This window comes from Vicugna pacos, chromosome 16 (genome assembly GCF_048564905.1).
Source record: "Vicugna pacos chromosome 16, VicPac4, whole genome shotgun sequence".
NCBI lineage: Eukaryota > Metazoa > Chordata > Mammalia > Artiodactyla > Camelidae > Vicugna > Vicugna pacos.
The window spans coordinates 43,785,582-43,807,406 of NC_133002.1; the positions used below are offsets into that span (position 1 = coordinate 43,785,582).

General features: G+C 45.5%; 1 protein-coding gene across 13 annotated transcripts in view; it reads right to left on the bottom strand.

The window, feature by feature from the left end:
* Positions 1-21,825, bottom strand: part of VPS53 (VPS53 subunit of GARP complex) — a 140,319-nt gene that overhangs the window by 27,616 nt on the left and 90,878 nt on the right. For all 13 annotated transcript variants that reach the window (XR_012059705.1, XM_072939080.1, XM_072939079.1 and 10 more), the window contains 5 exons: positions 18,686-18,928; positions 15,930-16,077; positions 11,942-12,024; positions 10,941-11,019; positions 1,820-1,968 (listed from right to left, as the gene is read on the bottom strand). Coding sequence is in view for 12 of the 13 variants with exons in the window: in XM_072939080.1 (XP_072795181.1) it covers positions 1,820-1,968; positions 10,941-11,019; positions 11,942-12,024; positions 15,930-16,077; positions 18,686-18,928 (702 nt within the window). In the remaining variant the exon portion in view is untranslated. The remainder of the gene's footprint in view (positions 1-1,819; positions 1,969-10,940; positions 11,020-11,941; positions 12,025-15,929; positions 16,078-18,685; positions 18,929-21,825) is intronic.

The following is a 21,825-nucleotide window of genomic DNA, read 5'->3' on the forward strand; positions in this document are numbered from 1 at the left end:
ACCACATGGAGGCAAAAGGAAACATCTATGGCTTTGCATTAATGAGAGAAGAAAGGAAGTTAAAGGGAAAGGAATGCAAACTTCAGAGATCAGACCTAGGGGAAGGCCTGCTGATCAGGAGGAAGTGAGAACAGGGACTACCTGGAAGAGATTCTTCATGCTCTAAACCAGACCCAGGCCAAAACAAGTAATGTGAGATTAAATTCACGACTAATTGCAATGGTACACACAGTTCTTGACCTAAGTTACTGCACACTAGAGCAGGCATTGATTGTGCCCTTGAACTGGCACTGTGCGCTAGACCACAGCGGGTGGGGTGAGAAAAACATAGGGACCAAGGACGTGTCTTTGGGGGAAGAGTTCCAGCAAAGTGACAGGTAACTGGCTGGGGCTCCCCCAAGCCATCGAAGTGGTGGCAGTTATTGCTCTTGGCTGGAGAAGGGTCTTCTCACAGCCCCCCATTTGAGGCTTCTGGGCTTCAGCTGGGATTTTACAAGGATGAGAGGGTACCATATATTAAATCAGAACACCACCTTCTAGATCAGAGGTTAAATTTCCCAGATGTGAGACATGGGCATCTTACTCCCAGCTCACCCAACACGGGCTGAGAGATAGAAGCAAAGGGCCCGAGAGGACGTGAGGCCCGTGCTGGGACGCGTGAAGCAAGCAGACCCCTTCCTCACTTTAACATTAGCTCCATCATCAGACCCCTGTGCAGCCATGCTGGAGATTTTTGGCCACAGTAAAATTTTATAGACATTGTTTCTCCTGGGGGTTGTGGGGAGTGTCACAATGTGATTTATCAGCAAGGCTTTTTAACCACACTAATGAGCACTCAGAGAGGGAAGGGAATGTCAGGTCCTGGTCCATCGTCATCCTGCACACGTTAACGCCTCCCTGGAGGGTCCGCTGGTGCCTTTCCTGACAAACTGGGAACTGAGGCTCACGCCACAAGCCACTCCGTAAGTGTTGCTCCTGAGGGGCTGATTTGTGACGGAGAGGGAAAGCCTTAATTGAATACAAACTGGGAGAGACACGGGGAGACAGAAACTTGGAGCCCTAAATCACCCTTTGGGACTTGGATGAGAACAACCTAAATTCAGTAGCTTGGACGGGGCTGATTTTCCCAAAGCCCTTCCCTGAGAAGTTTGCCAAAATGTTTGTTTGATAATTGGTCAGAGGAGACGCTGACCCTGTACGTTGTCCGGTCTCAAGGGAAACTGTGCTCCTGCCGGATGCTGGCTGGCAAAGGACCAAACTGCTCCTCCGATCTACAACAGCAAGCCAGAAATGGCCGCACACGAGGACGAGGCGGGAAGACGTGAAGCTCAGTGTTCACTCCACCTGCTTGGCAATGCGCCTGTCCCTGACTTGCTCTGCCCCTTTTCTAGCACCTTCCCTGGGCTCAGGGATGTCCACTGGTGGACACATTGTGGCAGCTACAATAATAAATCCTGCGGGTAAGGAGAAGGAGAAGGCTCAGAAGGAACAAGTGAGGTTCCTACCCTTAAAAAGCTTATGATCTACATCCATGAAATCACTGAAGAATAGTCATAATTATCCAAACCTGGGAGGAGGCAGGGGTGCCGTTAGGTCTACAAACAGAAGCCCCCAACTTGTTTCTCTTTGCCTTGATGGGGTGGGTGATTCTATTGTTGTTACTGTTATTTATGACTTTAAGTGGCAAATTTAGTTTTATTATCATGCTTCTTTGGGGCACAAACAAATTAGGTGGCTGATGGCGACCTCTGGACTGTACGCATATCAGGGTCGGTGTGCAGTCAGAATAACCCAGGGATGGGGATGTTTCAGGACTTACTTTGCAAATTTAATGCAGAACTGAGTGAAGTATTTCCGTGTGGAAGCCAGGTTGTCACGGATGATGGGGACGTTCTGCTTAATGTGAAGAATGACAGAGGTGACGTAGGGGCTCTGGTCACCAACGTGTTCCACATTCTGCCACTGCATCTGAAAACAGAGACAGGGCAGGTAAGCCTTTAGAGCCTTCGCAGGAGAGCCTTACCTGTTACCAGGGACGGGGCAGGTGGAGTGGAAGTGAGGCCACGGTGTGCTGTCACAGCTGCCATTTTGTCTTGGGGAGCCTGTCCCTCCCAGTCTACAGGAGCTAACTGTGAATGAGACAGTGAGGTATGAATCAGATACCTCTTCCTACCTTGTTCCCCTCATGCTTGAAACAGCCTTCCCTTCCCATCTGTGAGCCTTACAAAGGAACCCTCCCCAGGCAGGTGAGCTGGATCCTACTCTTCCATGAATTGTTCTGCAAGGAAGGGACTGTGGGGGGACAAGGGAGGGACACCTGCTTCTGAGCAGACTGGCAGCCTGGGAGGCCAGAGAGGTGGCTGGGTGTAACAAAGTGAAACTTGGACGAGTGTTAACTTAGGCCTTTCTCTCAAGTAAACTGGGAGGAGTTGGGGATTTTAGAAAAGGAAACCAGAAGTGATCTGACTTGTGAGATCAGGCTTGGGAGGAGCAGATGAAAAGTGTGTGAAGCTGGGTGATGGGTACATGTGGTTTAGTGTAATGTTTTCTCTACTTTTTTGGGGAAGCATTGTTGCTGTACAATATTATGTAAGTTACAGGTGTACAATACAGGGATTCACAATTTTTCAAGGTTATGCTCCATTTATAGTTATTATAAAATATTGGCTATTTTCCGTGTTGTACAATACATCCTTGGAGCTCATTTTCTCTACTTTTTTTGTAGCTTATTTCTTCTACTTTTCTGTTTTCTCTACTTTTGTATATAATTGAAAACTTCCATAATCAAACATTAGACTCTTACTCCAAGAGCCTTTGGGATTATGTGGGATTTCAATCAAGGGAAAGGGAAGAGGATCTCGGGCTGACAGACACGAGGGGCAGGTCAGAGGGTAAGACCGTGACACGGCAGGGCGCTCCCAGCCTGCCCGGAGCTGGCAGGGCCCGGGCCCCTCAATCCTGGAAAGGAGCGGGGATGCGTGGAGGAGCTGTGCTGAGTCGGCCTCTCAGAATGCAGCTGGGCTGTCCGTCAGAAAGATCCTAAGCCAAACACACACCATATAATACGTTCATAGGAGGGCAGTCATTCTGAGGCCTTGATGTCTCTGGCAAGAAATACAAGTTTTACAGAGCTCTCGGGGAAAGGAAAAATTCAATACCAAGAGAACTTGTTTAAAGGAATCATCTTGTACGCGGACAATCCCCCAGCTCTTGGGAAGCTCAGATGACTCTATGCTGTGTCCTAATGTTTCTTCTAATCAGCAAGTATTCCTATCCTAAAAGCTTTAGCTGTGTGTGTAAGCACAGAACCAAAGAAAAGCAGGAAGGCATCTCCTTCTTCACTTTACAGAGAAGAAAACCCAGGCCCAGATATGTGACGTCTTATGCAGGGTTTCATAACAAGGCTCCAGAAAGAGAAAAATCTCTATTTTTTTTAACTAGGGAAAAAAATAAAAACAAAGAATGGAGAAACGGTAGAGAGTCCTAATACAAATGGACTTTATGTTCTAATGCTTTGGTTACATGTAATGTTCTCCTCACTCTCCTATTTAATTCAGGAGGCTTCTTTTTCCACCTGATTTGAGAGATCTCACCCATCCAAACAATGAGCATCCTCAGGGGTTTTAAATGCGCCCATTGGGTGAGGCCAAAACTGACAGGTACTGTCAAACTTCGGGGCAGAAGGCCCTGGGACCACACGCCAGAATGAGCGGAGAGCTTGCCACCCTACTCTCCAATTGACACAAAGCTCTCCCATAGTAACGACTTTTGCTTCCCAAGCTGGTAGCAGTTTATGTTTCAACAGCTCAAAAAGTTCATCAGCAACGGTCTAAGCATCACAGTCCTCCATTAACAGGAGACGGCCACAGAGAGGTGGTGACATAACCTGCCGTGAGTGAGAAGGCATTGCTGGGGCAAGATGCACGTGGGGCGGGGGTCCAGGTTCCGCTGCAGGGCTCCCTCCTGCTGATCAACCCCGGCCACGTCCGCACGCGGCCACGCTGGGAATCTATACGAAAAGATCTGATCTGCTTTAATGCTTTAGCCAGGTGGGACTCCCCCAGTCAAGTTAAGCGAAGTATTGGCCAAAGCCTTGTGGATTTGTGATTTTTAAATCTGTCAGCTTAGTGAAGGAAAAGAACTTAAAGTCCTGGAGAACAATGAAAGTTGACACTGTTTTGACGATATTCTTAAAAATATGTAAAATATAGCTGGCACAGATGCTGTCGGGCCACGGCCTCAGATGGACACCTGCCTCGCCCACCCCGCTGACTTAGGTCTGGGCTGTAATGTGAATGGCCCAACAGCCCGACATCAGGACCTACCACGTGCAGGTTGCCTGGCCTGGCACTTGGCCTACATCATCTCCCGTACTATTCATTCGTGATCTTAGTTCTCACCACAGTCTTAGAGACTAGGGGACTCAGAAAGCTCAAAGAGGAGAGGTAACCTGCCCAAAGTCACACAGAGGTCAACGGCACAGTGGAGGGAGCCCAGGCCCACCTAAAGCCCAAGCACCACACCAGGCTGCTTCCTAGACACTGGTCAAAAATAATTTAAAAGAAAGAAAAACAAAAAGCACTGAACTGGGCCTTAGTTTAAGGGGAGCCCGGTTTCTCAAGGAGAAGCTAATGGAATACACAGAGATCAAGCAAACTTCTCTTCCAAAAGGGGACACAAAGAGCAGCCTGTGCTTAAGAACACACATCGTGAAAACCACTGGTGGAAATAATGCCAAGTAAACTTTGCACCTGACATTTACCACTTACCCCTCCAGATTTCAAGTTTTTCCTTTTGTGCTTTTTGTTTAAGGGGCAGGGTTTGAACACTACTGGTGCTACAAAGACAACAAGAAAAACAGTTTGCAAAAGAAGTGGTAACTAGGATGTAGGCTTGACAGAAACAACAAGCAAGGGATGGATCAAGATGATGATGCCAGGGCCCCTGGGACCCCACATGGAGCCACAGGGAGAGGCTGCGAGGCCTGGGGCGTCGCCAGTGCCCGTGGTTTCTGCTGCCTGAGGAAGGAGTATGTGGCTGGTGTCACCATGTCACAGGGAAGGTCGGGGAGACAACCGCTCTCCCCACCGTGAGCCCGCGGTGGCAGAGTATCCTGACCGATGCCCTGATCCAAGGACGGGCTCCATCACCAGCTTTTTGTGGTACTTGTCTTTCTCCATTGCCCTGTGGAACTTGGAAAGAGGCCTCCTGAGAAGGCTAACTTTCCTCAACTGAAAATTCAAATTTCCACATGTTCATCTGGATCACAGGACTAGAGACACAGAGAGCGCAGACTCAGATATCTGGAGCCTGGGACACTCGAGCGACCAGTCAGTGTTACGTTTCTGGCTGCTCTGTGGAGGCTGCACGAATGCTCACCTGCACTCTACTGTGTGTCTCGGCTACTTTTCTCACACAACAAGCACCTGCTGTTTCTAGGCACCCTCACCATGTACAGCAAGGACTGTGTTGGAATAACCACTGAACCAAGTACCATGTGGGGAATAAAAAAGAGGAACATTGATCAAGCACCTCCTATGTCCCAAGCACCATGACTGACAGGTTCCTGTGAACCTACTGCTCACAATGACGCCGTGAAGGAGGTATTATCACACCTGCTTTCTGGATGAGACAGGCTGGAGGACAACCCGTGACTTGCTTAATGAAGCAGGATTCAGAGTCAGCAGGGCTGAGATCCAGACACTGGTCTGACTGACTGCAAAGTCCATGTTCTTTCCACTTTACCATGTTGCTTTCCCAAAGAAGTGTTACTACCTTAAATGAACTGGAAAGTAGCTGACGGAAGTGGGGTAAGCAAAATCTAAGTTCAGAATGAGGTGATGCAGTCGTGGTGACGGTGGTGCTGACGGGGAGAGAAGAATGACTCTTCTCACCTCTTTGCTCGAGAACACACGTTCCTTAACTCCAGGAAGAAAATCAAGAAGTTCCAGGATAGAAAGTGGAGCAATAGAGGCTTTAAGAAGACATACAGACACAGAGATATAGATACAGATTTTTTCCCCCATTTACTGCAGGGCCAATGGGAAGATGAATTTGCATAACCTTTCTTAAACGCAATTTGAAAATATCTATCCAAAATCTTAGCATTTTACATGGCTTTCGATCTCTGCAATTCCCTTTATGGCAATTGATCCAAATACTTATGAATGCTCAGAAAACACATACACACACACACACACACACAAAGCTGTCCATCGCCAGACTTAATAAACGTGAAAAATTGTAAATACCCTAAAAATCCATCACAAGTGAAATGATCATCTGCACTGTAAAAGCAGCAGTCGAGGACAGTACTTCAGATACGGGAATCTGGAGTCGTCAGTCTGCCTGCAACCTGCTAAGTGTGTGACTTGGGCGAGTTACCAAACCTCACTGAGCCTCCGTTTTCTGATGTAAAATTGGGATGATGGTGATATCTATAAGCTATTTAGTTACTGGAAGACAGTGCCTGGAATGCTCTTAACATAGTGACTGGTGTGTACTAATTCCATGGCAAGTGTTAATTATTGTTACGATTTTAACAGGAAGTACTGTGTACTATGGAATACTGCGTAATCTAAAAATACCCTAGCTCCAAACTAAATGATGCAGAAAACTATTAAAATCTGCTAAATGAGAAAAACAGGTTATATAGCACGAAAAGTATAAGCTTTTTATATTTAAAATATATGCATAAAAAGAAAGATAGACAGATGTCTATTAATTGGAATTATGGGTGATTTAAAATTTCTTCTTTTTAAAAATCTGTAATTTTCTATAATGAAGGTGATTTGCTTAAGTCATAATGGAAAAAAAAAGACTCTTTTATGAAGAAAGAAAGATGTGTTTTGATTATAGATGGAAAGTGAAACTGAATGTTTCTAACCATGGAGCTCTGTGGGCCTCCTGAAACAGATCTACATTTTAATGACTGGGGAAAATGAGAACAGATTTGAGGACTGTTCTAGCTATTTTGAAATGTCTTTGGGGGATAGTAATGCAGCCTCCTAAATGCGTACATGTTCACAATCTTGAAAGTTCACAAACTTGAAACCTAATAGAATTTACATGCCAGACTGTAAGGAAATTTAATTTGTTCATTTTCTTCTTTTTTTTCCCTCTAAAACTACCATTAATGGGCAAAAAACTAAGTTTGTTTGATTTTGGACAGAGACTTAGATTCTTTCAACTTAGTGATGTGAGAAGCCCTAGGAAAATGGATAGAATGATAGAGATAGAATGAGGAGCGGACCACGGGACCAATCGTTCCTTTTAAGTAAGCCATGGATTTTTAAAAAAAAATCCTGCTTGTAAGGCCATAATCAGACATACTAATTCCTAAGAATTTGCAGAGTTTACACTTAAAAGACAGAACCCTTCACATTTCGACCAAAGCACTCCAAACAACTTCCTTGTCAAGAATCAAGAGACTTGGTTTTATTTTGACTTCTTTGATTATAAAGCTTTATGGCTTTGGGCGTATTATGAAAAAGAAACCCCATCAACAAACACACCAGAATGACAATTCGTTGGTTTTAGGGAGAAATACGCAAAGCAGATTGGAATACTTGGGTTGGCGGCTCAATTATTTTTCTTCCCTGGAGAAAAGTCATGGTGGCAGATCAAGAAAAGCTTAAGACCAGCCCCTAGCAGATGACCGCCTGAAGGGCTCACGGTCAAGTGAAGTCACTCTCGCGTGAACACAGCAGAACCGGGTGCACGCCGACATCACTCTCCTGGTTCTAGGTAAATTACTTAAGCTGATTTGCCTCAGTTTCCACACATGCCAGATAGACTAAGTATGGTGTGGTACAATCCTGTAGAGAGTGAGTTTGAATCCTGGCTTTGCCAAAAGTTAGCGAAGAGATCTGACACGTAACCTAACTTCTCTGCGCTTCAGTTCCCTTATCTGTGAGAGTGAGAAGGAAGTAACATAGTTTACCTTACGTATTTCTCAGAATTCAATGAGATAATGCATTTGGGTGCTGATTCCTGGTAAAATACTCCGTAAATAACAACTTACTATCATCTCCCAGAGCTCAGCTGAGAAAATAACGCAATATGGGAGGAGAAAGTGGTCTGAAAGGCAATTTTGACATAACTTATCAGCAACACTACTGTAATCTCAAGTTTCAGAGAAACCACTAAACCCATATTTCGCTTCCTCCACGTGGACCGGGCCCATTTAAACCTATTCCTGTGGATTTTCTATCAAACTTTGCCCCTCTGTGTTCTCTGATCCACTTTAGTGAGCCCAACGCTCATTTTCTCATCATTTATAAAATACATTTATTTACAACATCAGTTATTCTAAGTTTTTGCCCCACCAGAATATAAACTCCTTAAGGGCAGCCCTGTTTCCAGTTTTTTTTGGGGGGGGGAGGTAATTAGGTTTATTTTTATTTATACATATATATTTTTAATAGAAGCACTGGGGATTGAATCCAGAACCTCATGCTTGCTAAGCACATGCTCTACCACTGAGCTATACCCTCTCCTCATTTCCAATCCTGACTCTGGGGATACAAGTACATACAGAGTTCTCCACGGAATTCTAAAGATGTGTAATGAGACTGGTAACTTCATCAAGGTTCTGAGCTTTCCTAACTTTATAAACCTTTGCTCATATTGTCACTCAGTTCAGAATGTCCTTCTTGCCACAAATTCGTTCAATACTTCGCCATCATTGGTGGTCTATTTCAAATGCCACTTCCTTAAGAAGACACTGTTTGCTTCCCCACCTGGCTGTGAACTCTTTCCTTTAAGCAGGATGTATTTTGTACTTTTCTTATGGTACTGATTTCTGTGTACCTTACACTGCAGTCACTGGGGCCTTCCTCTCATCCCACACATTTCTCATCCCACACTTTCTGGAAACTAAGCACCTTGGAATAAGGTCCACATCTTCCCCAGCCTTGCAACTACTGGCACCGTGTTTGGACAGAGTCCGAATTGAACTGTTTCAACTAGCAGCAAAAATGATGGAATCACAGACAGGAATAAGCATGACCACAAAACAGAAGTTTTAAAAAATCCTAGAAGAAAGGACACAGAACAGAATGCAGGCACAAATAACAGAGAGCTTGTGCTCAATCAGTTTGTGGCCACTTGGCTTGTTTATATCTGGTCATTTTCATCACATGGATTTCATTTTGCTAGAACTCCAGAAGACTCAGACAAAGAGTAATGGCTGCTGCGTTCCCAAGTCTGTGGTTTTGCTAGGATATAAACAAAAGATTCTGGAGGTATGGTCTCTGTTAATATTTGCTGGTGTGAATCTGGGGGAGAAATGGGTGGTGGGGGCAGTTTGAAGGAAATCCACCTAATGAGCTGACAGTTCATATAAGCAACACCTGGAGTGTTAAACGCCCTACAACTGTTATTTTACTGAGAAAAAAAAAATCCACTCTTCCTCTGGTAAATGTAAAAATTCTTTCGCCAGCTGCATTCCAATCTAAAGTGTGTGGCAGGTCAGGAGAGATGGCAGCTGGAACAGATCATATTCAGGATGTAGGGAAGGTTCACCAGCAGCAGGGGGATAATCAGAGCCCACAGAACGAATCTTCAGAGTCACGTTCCTTTAAGAAAATGGGTGAGCCTCAGTTTGCCTGCTTGGAGTATCCTCGTCAACACTAGGATGCTGGAAACACCCATCCGCATCTGATTTTTGAATGGAAACTTTGTGATGGCAGCTCTTCAGGACTCCCCACCGAGCTTCCTAAAATCCTGAAGCTTAAGTTTTGGTTTTCGCCCTATTTTTGTTAAATATTTACAGTCTACTACAAAACCAAATTCAGACCAAATGTCTGCTAACACACCCTTGTGACACAGCTGCTCCTCCTGACAAAAGGACCACGGTTCACAGGCGCCAGGCCAGGAGCTCTCCTTGGGCTCTGTCCTCACAACGCTCTGGGAGGCAGAGACCCCATTTCATGTACTGATGAGGTGACTTGGGCCCAGAGAGGGTAAGTTATTTGCTCCACACACCCAAAAGAAAAATGAGAAAAGTTAGGTCTGCTTGACTCTGAAGCCAGTGTTCTTTCCACTGAACTCTGCTACTGGCCGGTATGCCCAGGGAAGGTCTTCCTCCAGAATTTGTAAAAATGCTGCACGAGTCTATGACTCTAGAACAGCACTGGCAAACTTCCTCTGCACAGGACCGGACAGTTAATATTTTAGGCTTTGCCAGCCATGTGGTCTCAGCTGCAATGACTTAATTCTGCCACCAGCACAAGAGCAGCCACAGATAGTAAATAAATGAATGTGCACGGCTGTGTTCCAATCACACTGTATCTGGCATGGGTCAGATGTGGCTCACCGGCTGTAGTTTGCTGACCCCTGCTCTGGAAGAGTGGGCAGCTTCGTGTTATTTGGCTTAGAAATCAACAAAGAACTGCCTATTTCCGACCTAATTAATTAACAAATGAATCTTCTATCTTTTATGTGGTCCATGCACTTCAGGAATTTAGAAAGAAAAGACATAGGCACTTAAAAGCCAAACAGCCACATGAGGCAGCACGTGGTGAAGAGTCAGTCAAAGGAGGGGGCTTGGGACTGAGGGCTGACTGGTGGGCCACCAGGGTATTAGCAAACCAGGGTCCACAACCTGATCAAACAATCCTGCACTAGCACCAGAGCTCAGAAGGAGACGGAAAAACCTCTCAGGGGGCGAGGATGAAGATGGGTCGGGAGTGACACCCCTTCTGGGGAGGCCACACTAAGGGTTCTCGGCCCGTGTCAACCTCGCCTGTAGACCTACGAACCACACCCGCTCAAACTTGATTCTCAAAGGACCAGCAGTCGACTTCAGGTGCAAGATCAATGGGGCACTTGGGGAAACTCCCTTCTCCTCCTTTCAGCATGGAAGAGTCGAAAGGAGCTAGAGGCAAGGGCCGGGCTCACTCTTGGACGTTTGGGGCGGAGCGCCTCCTGAAACTCACCTTGCTCATGGCCGTCAGGGCGGGGTCGCAGGCGCCATCCAGATCCTGCACCAACAGCTGGATGCTGCTGGAGATGACACTGCAAATCAAACACACGCTGTGGGCACAACGGACAAACGGGACTGTGGAAAGAGAGACACAGCCCCTTCCAGACGTTTTAGGCACCTGTGTAAAAATCACCACTTCACCAGGAAAACCTGTTTCCTTTCAGAGGAGAATGAATGACCACGAGGAGCATTTCGTTCTCACTGTGTCATGGCCTCGCTTGGTGTGTCCCCACTCGGGCAGGACACAGGACTCTATGGCTTGTCTCCCTAACTTCCACACCCAGAACCCCTCTTCGCAGCCCCCTCCAAAAGTACCTGTTGGCCCAAAATGTTTAAATCAGATCTTGGGGGGTGGGCGGAGCTGAGAGAAAGAGAGGAAATGAACTAAGAAGAGAATTTGGATTTTTCCTCAGTACGTGGTAGAGACTTGGGCTCCCCGGATCTCACTGAATAACCACAACAAAATCCTGCAAAGTAGTATCAGGGCAAGAACTGTTTCAAGAAAGCTTTACCACTGTAACTCCTTGGACAGACACCCTCCCACCCCAATACACACAACCCCTACGTGGCTAAAATCAAGCTGCTTCCACTTTATTTCCTAAAACCCTGGAGGTGGGGCTGGTCCTCTGGGGATTTAGGGGGTAGAGAGGAGGCCCTGGGCCTGACCTTCCTGCAGAACAGCCAAGGAAGGATTTTTTTCCCTCTTGTTTTTCAAGATAATGCAACCACAAAATCCCCAGAAACTAAAAATGACTGCAGCTGAGGAGGCAGAATGAGGGGCAGCTGCCCCAACTTCCACGGCTTCTCAGTAGCTGGTGGAAAAAATAATCCCGATCCGACAGAAGGCACTGGAAACCTCTCAGATTCTGCAGGGACCTAAAGCCAATGGCCCGGGATGTGCTGCTCTGCGCAGGGGTGAGGGCAGGCCTCGAGCAGAGATGCACAAATACATACGTGCTGAACGTGTCCATTTCTCCAGTCAGATTGATTCGTTCAGTCAGACTTACGTCAACCTTCTCCTTGAGTTTCTCTTCCAGCTATTAGAAAGTGAGGGAAAGGATAATGTGCTTAATGATTATTGGAAGGAGCACCATGATAAGACTACGTAACATTTACCGAGAGTGATGGTTCCGGTACAGTTCCTGGCACTTTTCGTGTATGGACTCATTCAACTGTCACAGTTCTATGGGGAAGATTCTGTTGTTATTCCCATTTAATAGATGAGAAAATGGAGGAGTGACAGCCCCACGACAGTGAGTGGTAGGGCCAGGAATCAACCTTCCTCCAAAGGGCTCTGGCTCATCACTGTCCTTGATTCTCATGACATACTGACGATGTGCTTCATTAATTTAAAAAAGACCCCCCAGTTTTAGGATACTTCCTGCCCTGTGAACTGCAGGCTCAGCACCAACACTGGAAGCCTCCAGTGGTGGGTGGCAATAAAGCCAGGTAAAGTATTCCCTGAGCCCTGGGATGCGCCACCCACCGTGCTAAGGTGTTGGGGACACTGAGGTAAACAGAGGGAACAGCCCCTGCCTTCACCAGCCCACAGCCAAGGGGAGAAATGCTCCCAACCGCCTCAGAGAAGTATACAACTGACCGGGAATTGTAAATATCTCCAGACATCCCGGGACCTGCTTCCCCTAGCATTCCTAGCACCTATTTATTACACAAACTCTCAGAATAATGAATGTTTTGTCTTAAATTTAAAAATGCCTCTTAGGGGTGGGTAAATTAATGTAACCTTTTGGGAAGGCAATTTGTTTAAAAAGCGAACATTTCAATATACCCCTCTTTAAGCCAGCAATTTCACATCTAGAAATCAATTTCAACGAGTAACGAGAACAAGGTACGAATATCCGCACGTGTTTTTTGGTGCATTCATGAATTCAGCCAATATTTATGCAAAGCCTGTTTTCTGTGCCAGGCTCTGTGACAGTGGAAGGGAGTAAGTCGGTGGACAAAACCAGATAAGATCCTTTTCTCATAAACCTCACATTCTGGTGTTGTTCATGCTTCCAGTTTGTGAAAAACTGGAAACAAACTACACCTTTATGGGGAAACAAATCATGGCACAGGCTGCAAGGCTTAACCCTTCAGCAGCCATTCCCTGATAAACTCCCAACTTGTAACTATGATTTGGGTCCGGTTGAGCTCTCCAGCCCACATCCCACTTTGTCCCTTGCCTGCCTGGCTTCAGTTATACAGACCCCTTAAGGTTCTGAAACACGCCAAGGACTTTCCCCCTCTAGGGCCTTCACACTTCCTACTTTCCCTCCCTGAAACACTCCTGCTCACCCCTCCTCACCAGCTCTCTTACTTTGCTCCCACCATCCCCCCAGCCCTTCCAGGCTCCTCACTTGGCCGTCTCCTTCCTAACTCTCAGGTCTCTGCTTCAATATCACCTCCTCAAGGAGGCCCTCCTTGACTACTCCACCTCAGTAGGCAACACCTGCTTCCTTCCTGACACTTACCACAAAATTAAGGTTATATCTGGGCTTACTTATTTATTATTTGCCTCCTTTATTAGTTCTAAATTCCATGACAGTAAGAAATTTGTCTCCTTTGTTCACCGCTGGGAACACCAATTCCAGTGCCTGGTGCACAGTAAGTACTTCATAAGGATCTCAGGAAGGCAGGCCCTATGCAGGTGTTAAGTGTAAAAGTGTTACAATTAATCAACAGATATTGACACATTATTGGCATTGGCTTTTTAAGTATTATTTTTCAATTCTTCATTGCTTGGATTCTTAAGTCTCTGGTTTCTTCCTCCATTTCTTTTTGCACAGCCCCCCCACCTCCTGTAATTTTTTCTCAAGGAAACTGGGTTGCTTGCTCTGTAGATTTTCTCATAGTTTGGATTCTGACTGCATACACAAGGTATTTATTAACATGTTCCTCTGTCCCTTGTATTTCCTGTAAATTGCAGTTTGATGTAGAAGCTTTATCATATTCAGGTTCCTTTTTTTTTTTTTTTTAAAGAAAATTACTTCATGATGGTGTAGTGTATTTGCATCAGGAGATACATGATGTTTGGTTGTCTCTCTGTAATGTCAGCAGCCGCTGATGGTCAGTGCCCAGATCTATTATTCCATCAGGAGATATAAAAGAATGATATTCAAATTCTACCTTTCCTTCTTCATTTATTACCTAAAAATCTGCTACAAAGATGTATATCCCATTGTCAGTGATCTGGTTATCCTGAGGCACAAGTCAGATCAGAAAGGCCGGGTAAAAACTCTCCCTTTATTTACCAGTATTCAATTTATACCAGTGGTTTCTTAGTATCTTCAAAGGTGACAAGTGAATTAAAAAAAAATCATTACAATCAAATGGATTTAAACATATTTGACGTTTTCAACACATTGTAGCTAGTATTCTCACTGATCTATTCATACGTCTCATCTATGGTCATTAATGCTTATTCAGGTTGTGCTCCTATAATTAGCTTCCCAGGACTGCCATAGCAAAGTACTACAAATTTGGTGGTTTAAAACAGAAATTTGTTCTCTCACAGTTTTGCAGGCCAGAAGTCCACAGGGCAAAACGTATTAGATGTTCTCTGCAGGGTAACTCATAAAAGCAAAAACTTGAAGTAGCATAAGCAATTATCAGGGCTACTGTTAAATAATTTATGGGACAGTCCCTTACTGGAATATTGCATAACCATAACCATCACGGTAATGGAGACATGACAGCAACAGAAATGCTAACACTGTGATGTGAGCAACAACAAAAGGATACGAATGCGAATTAAGTTAATTACAGGGCACGAAACAATGTTCATGAAAAGGGATTGAAAGAAAATACTCCAAATTGCTAATATGATTATTGGAGGGTGATGGATTAAGAGTTATTAATTTAATAGATTTTTCAGTACCATGATTATTTCACTTTTAAAATACTATTTTTCTAAGTGTGTAAGTTTTTCTCTTTCTGCATACACACAAAATAGTTCAATTGTGTTTCTCCATCAAAGAACTCGGGGACCCCCTACCTGGGAGGTCCTCACAGATACTGTCATCCTGCCCCGGGACTTCTGGGACTAAACGGATTGCTGTCTTGGGCTCCAAGGCCAAACTTTTATAGGTCATTCCCTGTGTGACTCAGTGTGATCATGTCCCCACGCAGAGCATGCTCCTGCCTCCACCTCTAGTTGGCTTAACCTCAACTGTGAAGTTTTGGGGGAATCCTTATTTGGCCTCCTGTACTCCTGCTCTGGCTCACAGGTGCCTGTCTGAACCGTAAGTTATGACTGCCTTCCTGTGATCTAGACATGTGTAAATAATAAACCCAAAAAGGGAGGAAGAGCAGAACCTTCCCCAGTTATTTTCTTTCTCTTGGCCTTCGGTGAATTCCAGGCCAAATGTGGAAAGGAACGTCTAATCCCACGTCTTAGGCTGATGGAAAATTCTTCTGGGTCTTCCTTCTGCTAATGCGAGCTCCAGTAGCGGCATCACCCTTTCCTGCTTCCCAGTTCCTGAACGTCAGCATCCAAACAATGGTTATCTGTTTAGGCAGACTGAGAATGCCATGTAATATTTCAGGAGAGGATTTTCGCTGAGCCTAGTAACACCCCTGAGAGTGAATGACTGGCTGGGACACCCTGACCGAGGCTGGGCCTGGTACCCTCATGTTTGCTACTGCTTTTCTCACATGGGAGATGGTGGTACTGGCCTACTTTCAAGAGGGCCAGTCACACCTGCCCTTGCTGAACACAACTCTGGGAGGAGACCAGTTGCACTTTCTTGTCCAGTCTCCTTTTAACAAGGTCCTTCTGCAAGATGGCTGCCTGGGCTGTCTCCTGGCTGGACTGCGAGTTTCCCACTGTGGGAGGCCAACTGTACGTGGCCTTGTTTGGGCCTATACTCTAACCTACTGAGCCCAGTGGCCCGGACAGTTCTGGGCAGGGAGGCGGCGAGCGGGCGGTCGGGCTGCTCACCTGCTGGGTGGTGGCCAGGCAGTACTCTGCTGTGCTCAGGATGCTGCAGGTGAGGCAGAGTTCCTCGACGGTGAACCTGGCGGCTTCTGAGCCCTCCTTCTCCTTGAGGAGGCTGCTGATGGTCAGCCCGCCACTGCTGCTGGTGGTTCTGGGGAAAAGGAACAGGAACCATTCAGGCTGGGACTTCTTGCTCGCTTCCTGAACTGGAAACTGCACATCTTAAGACAAAGAAAAGGGGGAAGGAAAGGCTGGACGTGGCCCAAACAAATCCACACACAATGAGTCCCTTTCCTACTGACCTTACCTTGACTGTCATCTGTTTAAATTCTCTGGCCATCAGAAATAGGAAGAGACAGTCTCCACGGTGAGCTGGTCATCAGTCCTGTGAACTACGATGATGCCGAAGCTCAGAGAGAAGGCTGCTGAGCGGCCTCGGCTTAGCTTGCAATTTCCTGATCCACAGAGCTCTGCCAGGATCACCTGAAGCACAGCTGCTTCTCTCAGTTAAGAAAGTTCTGCACGGGAATTTGTATTTGTGTGTGTGGAGGGGTTCAAAAGCGAATGTTAAGGCACAGTTTCTGTCCAAAGGCCTGGCTACCTCCAGAAGCCAAAAAACACCTCATCCCTTCCTGTTGATCTAATAATGTGTTCACAAAATATAAAAATGTAGGTTTAAAAATCACTCCCTGCAGTTATAAAATTTCAACTGTAAGATGCTATGTTTTTAGAAGATAGAATTCCATGACATTTACCTTAAAAATAAAAGAGAAATATTTCCTTAAAAAACAGTTTTTATTACTAGTAATCAAGGATTTGAAAATATCTCAATTTCTAGTACTTATAAGGGTGTGAGGACACCAGCTCTCTCTTCCACTGTTAGTTAGGGGCGCCAAACTGGACAATCTCTTTAGAGGTCTATTTTAGGAGTTTAAAGAAATATTTAGACTATGTGACCCAGCAGTTCTTCTGTTCAAGGGTGCTTTTCTGAGTGTTATTTAAATTATCAAAATAGTGAACCCAGTGTAAACGATCAATTAAGAGAATGATGGATTAAAAACCTCAGAAGTTAGCTGAGGTCCTTCTGTAGGTTGGAACATCAAGGCACCACTAAAAGTGTTCTGATGAATATTTTTACTGTGCTGACTGTTCTCTGCTCTTCTCTCCCCTTCTCTGGCACTTGGAAGGAAGACTGACCTCTACAGACTTACCACCCAGGCTACCTGGCCCTCCTGCCTCATGTTGGTTTCAGACGACGGCAGATGCTCCAGGATGTCGGGGAGGTTGAGGAGGGAGAAACCTGAGTACCACCTAGTCCTCCTGCTCCCTCTGCTTCAGTGTGATCCTGGTGGTGACTGTGGTCCTCCATGACTACAGTTTCTGTTGGCCAGCTCTTTGTCCACACTCCCAGCTCTCAAGTGAGTTCTAAAGTAGGTACCAATCACTCACTAGTGTCTGGATGCTTCAGAATCCTGTTACTTCCTTTCTCCTGCCCCCCCCTTTCTGTGAACAGTTGCTTTACAACAATATCCCAGCTGAGTACATTTGTTTCCTGCTGTGACACTCACTAATACACATGGGAAAATGCTCACAGCGTGATGTTAAAGGAAAGCAGCAGGCAATTAAACTGTAATCAATACAGGCCCGCTTCTGTTAAACAAATAAACAAAAGCACGCAATCACCCATGTTACCCGTATAAAGAAAGAACAGAAAAATATATACTGAGAAGTTAAGTTTGTTTTCTCTGGGTGGTGAGATTACAGGTGATTTTTATCTTCATCTTTGTGCTCTTCTGTGCTTCCTAAACTAAAATGAACTTGTATTATTTTGAAAATCAGGGTAAAAGTATTAAACATTAATTTTTACCAAAGAAACTCTCATTTGTGAAACACATCTGTTACTTCAGATCTCTTGTAGAGTGTAGGGATTTTATTTTTCTTTCCTCCAAATAATGTAAAACTCCGATATACGACCCATTTTAGTGACAACAGAAACGAATTCCAGAACTGATGAATTTAGCTACGAGGATGACTTATAATTACTCAATTCTGAGGCATTACTTTAGGTCATATTCTATTACAATCGAAATTGGTATGTAACCAGAAACATCTCTGGCATTCAAGTTGATCCACTTATTTCAAGCAATAAGGACTATAACAATAATCTAATACTCTAGAATAACACAGGGAAGCCACTATAATTAGGAGCTGTGCTATGCTCTTAATTATATGCTCCCCTCAAATCCCACATCTTTAAACATCAGACTCTATCCAGCACAGTAAGACACACACACCGTAAGAGAGACATTGGCATGTAATCAGACGGAGGGAAAGGCAGACCTTCCCATCTACCCATCATCCAGGGCACGCTCTTCCTGAATGGGGCCTGAGTGAAACTGCCCTTGCTGTTCAAAAGTCATCTCTACCATCACCCTACTTTTTTTACCAAGTACCTATCGCCAAAGCCACGTAAACCAAATATACATATAATGGGACTGACTCCCTTAAACCCGCTATGGGGGATCTGAACCATGATGGGAGCCAGCGTGGGCGTCTAGTCTGCCGGACCTGATCAGCTGTGGAATCCCATTCGAGAGGAAACAGTCTCAGACCCCTGGGAGCTCCCTAAGGGCATTTTCCTCCCTGACACTCTCAGTAGTTCAGTAAACAACTTCAGAGTGGATTTCCCTAAAGATCGTCATATTTGGATATATTCAGAATCCTACGTCACCCCTCAGACCAGGAAGAAGAGGACTCACTTGGGCAGGTTGCCAGAGAGGATTTTCCAGGCATATTCTCGGAGGTACTTCTGGAAAATAGTGGTCAGAGCGATCATGGGCTCCCCGGTACTGAGCTGGGAGCACTGCACCATGCACTTCTTGTAGTAGACAAAGAGGTCGGCGCAGCTGGGCAGCACGGCTCCCCCTTCCTCAGGGCCCGGCTTAGGCGGCCCCTGGGCTTTGAAATCAGCCACAAATCGGTCTATTAGTTCTCCAAGGTTTCTAAGAGGAGGAAAACATGAAATGTTATTCTATTTCAAGAAAGATAAAGCAAATGTGCTTGACTGTCATGAGGAAATCAGTCCTAATGCGTCTTACATTTAAAACAAAAAAAGGTCATGATGGCAGCATATATTTAGATATCATTAACCTAAATGTACCAAGGAGAGAAATGCCTAAACAAAGAGAAACTGTAAAGAAATATTCTAATGCTCTTTCTCCATTAATGCAGTTTCCTCTTACAACTTCCAGAATCAGAGGTGGAACACATCTGGGGAAGACAGAAGGTATGAGCAGCTCCAGGCTTGCCCCAGGTCACAGTAGTGATGAAGGTTGCGATTTTCTCCCATTTCCCATTCAAACATCACTGAATTTGCCTCAGTCACACTGAGTCATCACTAGTTAGAATTCCCCAGGGCTGTGTAATCGGTCCCTGCGCTGTTGCCTTGTATGAAACGTGGAGGGTGGGAGGGAGGATGTTCCCACCCCTCTCGACATTTTACGTTGCTGTCTCAGGCTACGGGGAATCTAGCTGTGATTTTAAAATGTATTTATATAACAGGAAGAAAAAGACAAGAACCACGCATAGTATCAGTTAGCAGGAGCGGGAGAAAACTGACGGACGCTTCACTCAAGAGCTTTTATCACTGAAAGTCTGTCATCTCTGGATTCAGCCACTCTGCCCTCATAGAACCTCAGGCCTGGGCTCGTTCCTGGTGATGGCAGCAATGGTCAGCAAGTGGAGAAGGGGCTCATTGGCTGATCGCCCCTTCCTTACACCCTCTTTTTCCCTCACCTTCCTGTTTAATCGCCCACTTCTCCACTGTGACCCCATGCTCCCGCCAGCCTCACCCCAACTACCCATCTGCTCCTCCTCTACCCCGACCCTGGCCAAGATGCTCTCCCGTCCCCAGCCCTCCACCCATCCTTCACGCTCAGCTCGGGGGCACCCGGATGACTCCTACTCACACCAGTCTCCCATCCCAATTTCACCTTCCGTCATCTGTAACACACTGACACTTTTCGTTTTTTAAAACACTTTACTGTACGGTGGAAGGATGTCAGATATTCAGGAAACATGCCGACCTTTGCCCTTCTCGGGCCCACGTGGGCAAAACTCATCAATGAGGGCTCTTCTTCACTGGTCTCTGGTGTGATTTCACCTGAGACAGCAGTGCTCTGGCCAGTCACTTCTAATGAGCTCCAGTTGCTACAAAAGGGGAAAGCTGCCTGCTCAGAAGGCTAGAATCTTCTCTGTGTCATGGATGTTACCATAAGACTCTTGAGAGGAGAGATAATGTTTATGTGACTCCTACACCCCCTAGGCCCACCCCTCATGCTTATGTGGGAAGCTAATCTCCCATTCATGCAATTTCCCAATACATATTCAGCTGATCAACCTCTACATTTTCTTCCTGGGAAGGGTGGGAAAGGGTGGGGGAGGGGGGCGGGGCTGGTGCACTGGCGGAGAGCATGCGACAGAAGGCAAGGGTCCCACTTCTTATGAGAGATTCCAATCTCCGAATCTAGAGTGCCAACCAAAATGGTGGCCCGAGCTCAGAAGTGTTTTTAATTTAACCATGCATCTAATTCCCCTAGAAGCTGAAGTCAGAATACCTCCTCACCTATTTCCTATTTCAGAGCCAACCTGATGAGTAAGACTGTAAATTAATTATGACCACAGAGCAGAGGAAATTTCCACTCAAAAAAAGGGACTCTAAAGATCTTCCGTATTTTGCCGAATGTCTACTGAGTTATTTCCAACACTGTTCTCTGATGTGAATGAGAAATAAACCAGAGGAATCAGCCTCTCCCTTCCATCTTGCACTCTCCACCAGCCTGCTTCTATGCCATGCAAGACACTAGAAAACAAGTAATCAAACAGTGTCACAGAGCAGAAGAGGAAGAGTTATCCGATTGGGAACAGGTAAGGTTCATTCGTTTGCGTAGATGATCCAATCCAATCAAATGTTGATACAACACTTAGTGTGTGCAAGGCTCTGTGGACTGTAAGTATGAGATATAAATGAATTCAACTAAAAAAGGGAAAAGATCATCATTTTTCCAGGCACCAAACAGTAGCTTGAGTTTTGGCAAGTTCTTACAGGAAGGACGACTGGAGAAGGGGATGTGGGCATTTGACCCGTTGACTGGAATCACAAGGATGCGCCTTTCATACCTCAAAGCCATTCCACTCGGGTAAGAGTTTACAAAGGATCAAGTCCTGACTACGGTGCCGTGGGGGTTAAGACACAGCATCTGCCCATTAGAAGCTTTGACGTTTTGGGGGAGAGAGGACCTCTGACTTAGGGTCTCCAGATCTCAAGATGGTGACAAAATGCTAATTTTGTGGTACAGGCTATGAATAATTTGTTATAGACAAAGGAAATAACAGGAAACTAGAGAGAAAATCTCATAGCAGATCCAGGCAAGAGAACAAAGGCCTGGAGTCAGAAGTATAGAATACAGTGTAAGGAAGGAGGATGGGAAGGAGGAGAGGGGTTGGCTAAGGAGAAGATACAGATGGAGAAATTCTGACCCACAGCTTGGTTTACACACGCCTCTGGATTCCTACAGCAAACTGTTCAGACCTTTATCCCTCCATTCTGTGTTCCCATTTTTTTTGGGTCTCTCTCTCCCACCAGCCTATAAGCCTATAAACAAGGTGCTGTGCTGGGTGCACTGTACATACAAATCCGTTTAATCTTCACAACAGCCCTGGTACATGGCATTAGTACCCCTATTTTATAAATGAAGAAACTGAGGCTGAGAAAAATAATATAACGTGCCCTAGGTCACAAAATTCATTGGAGCTGGAATTTGAACTTGGGCCTGTCTGACTCCAAAGCCAAGCTCTACCCTCTCTACCACACTTTGATTTAAAAACTCTAAAGCGCTAT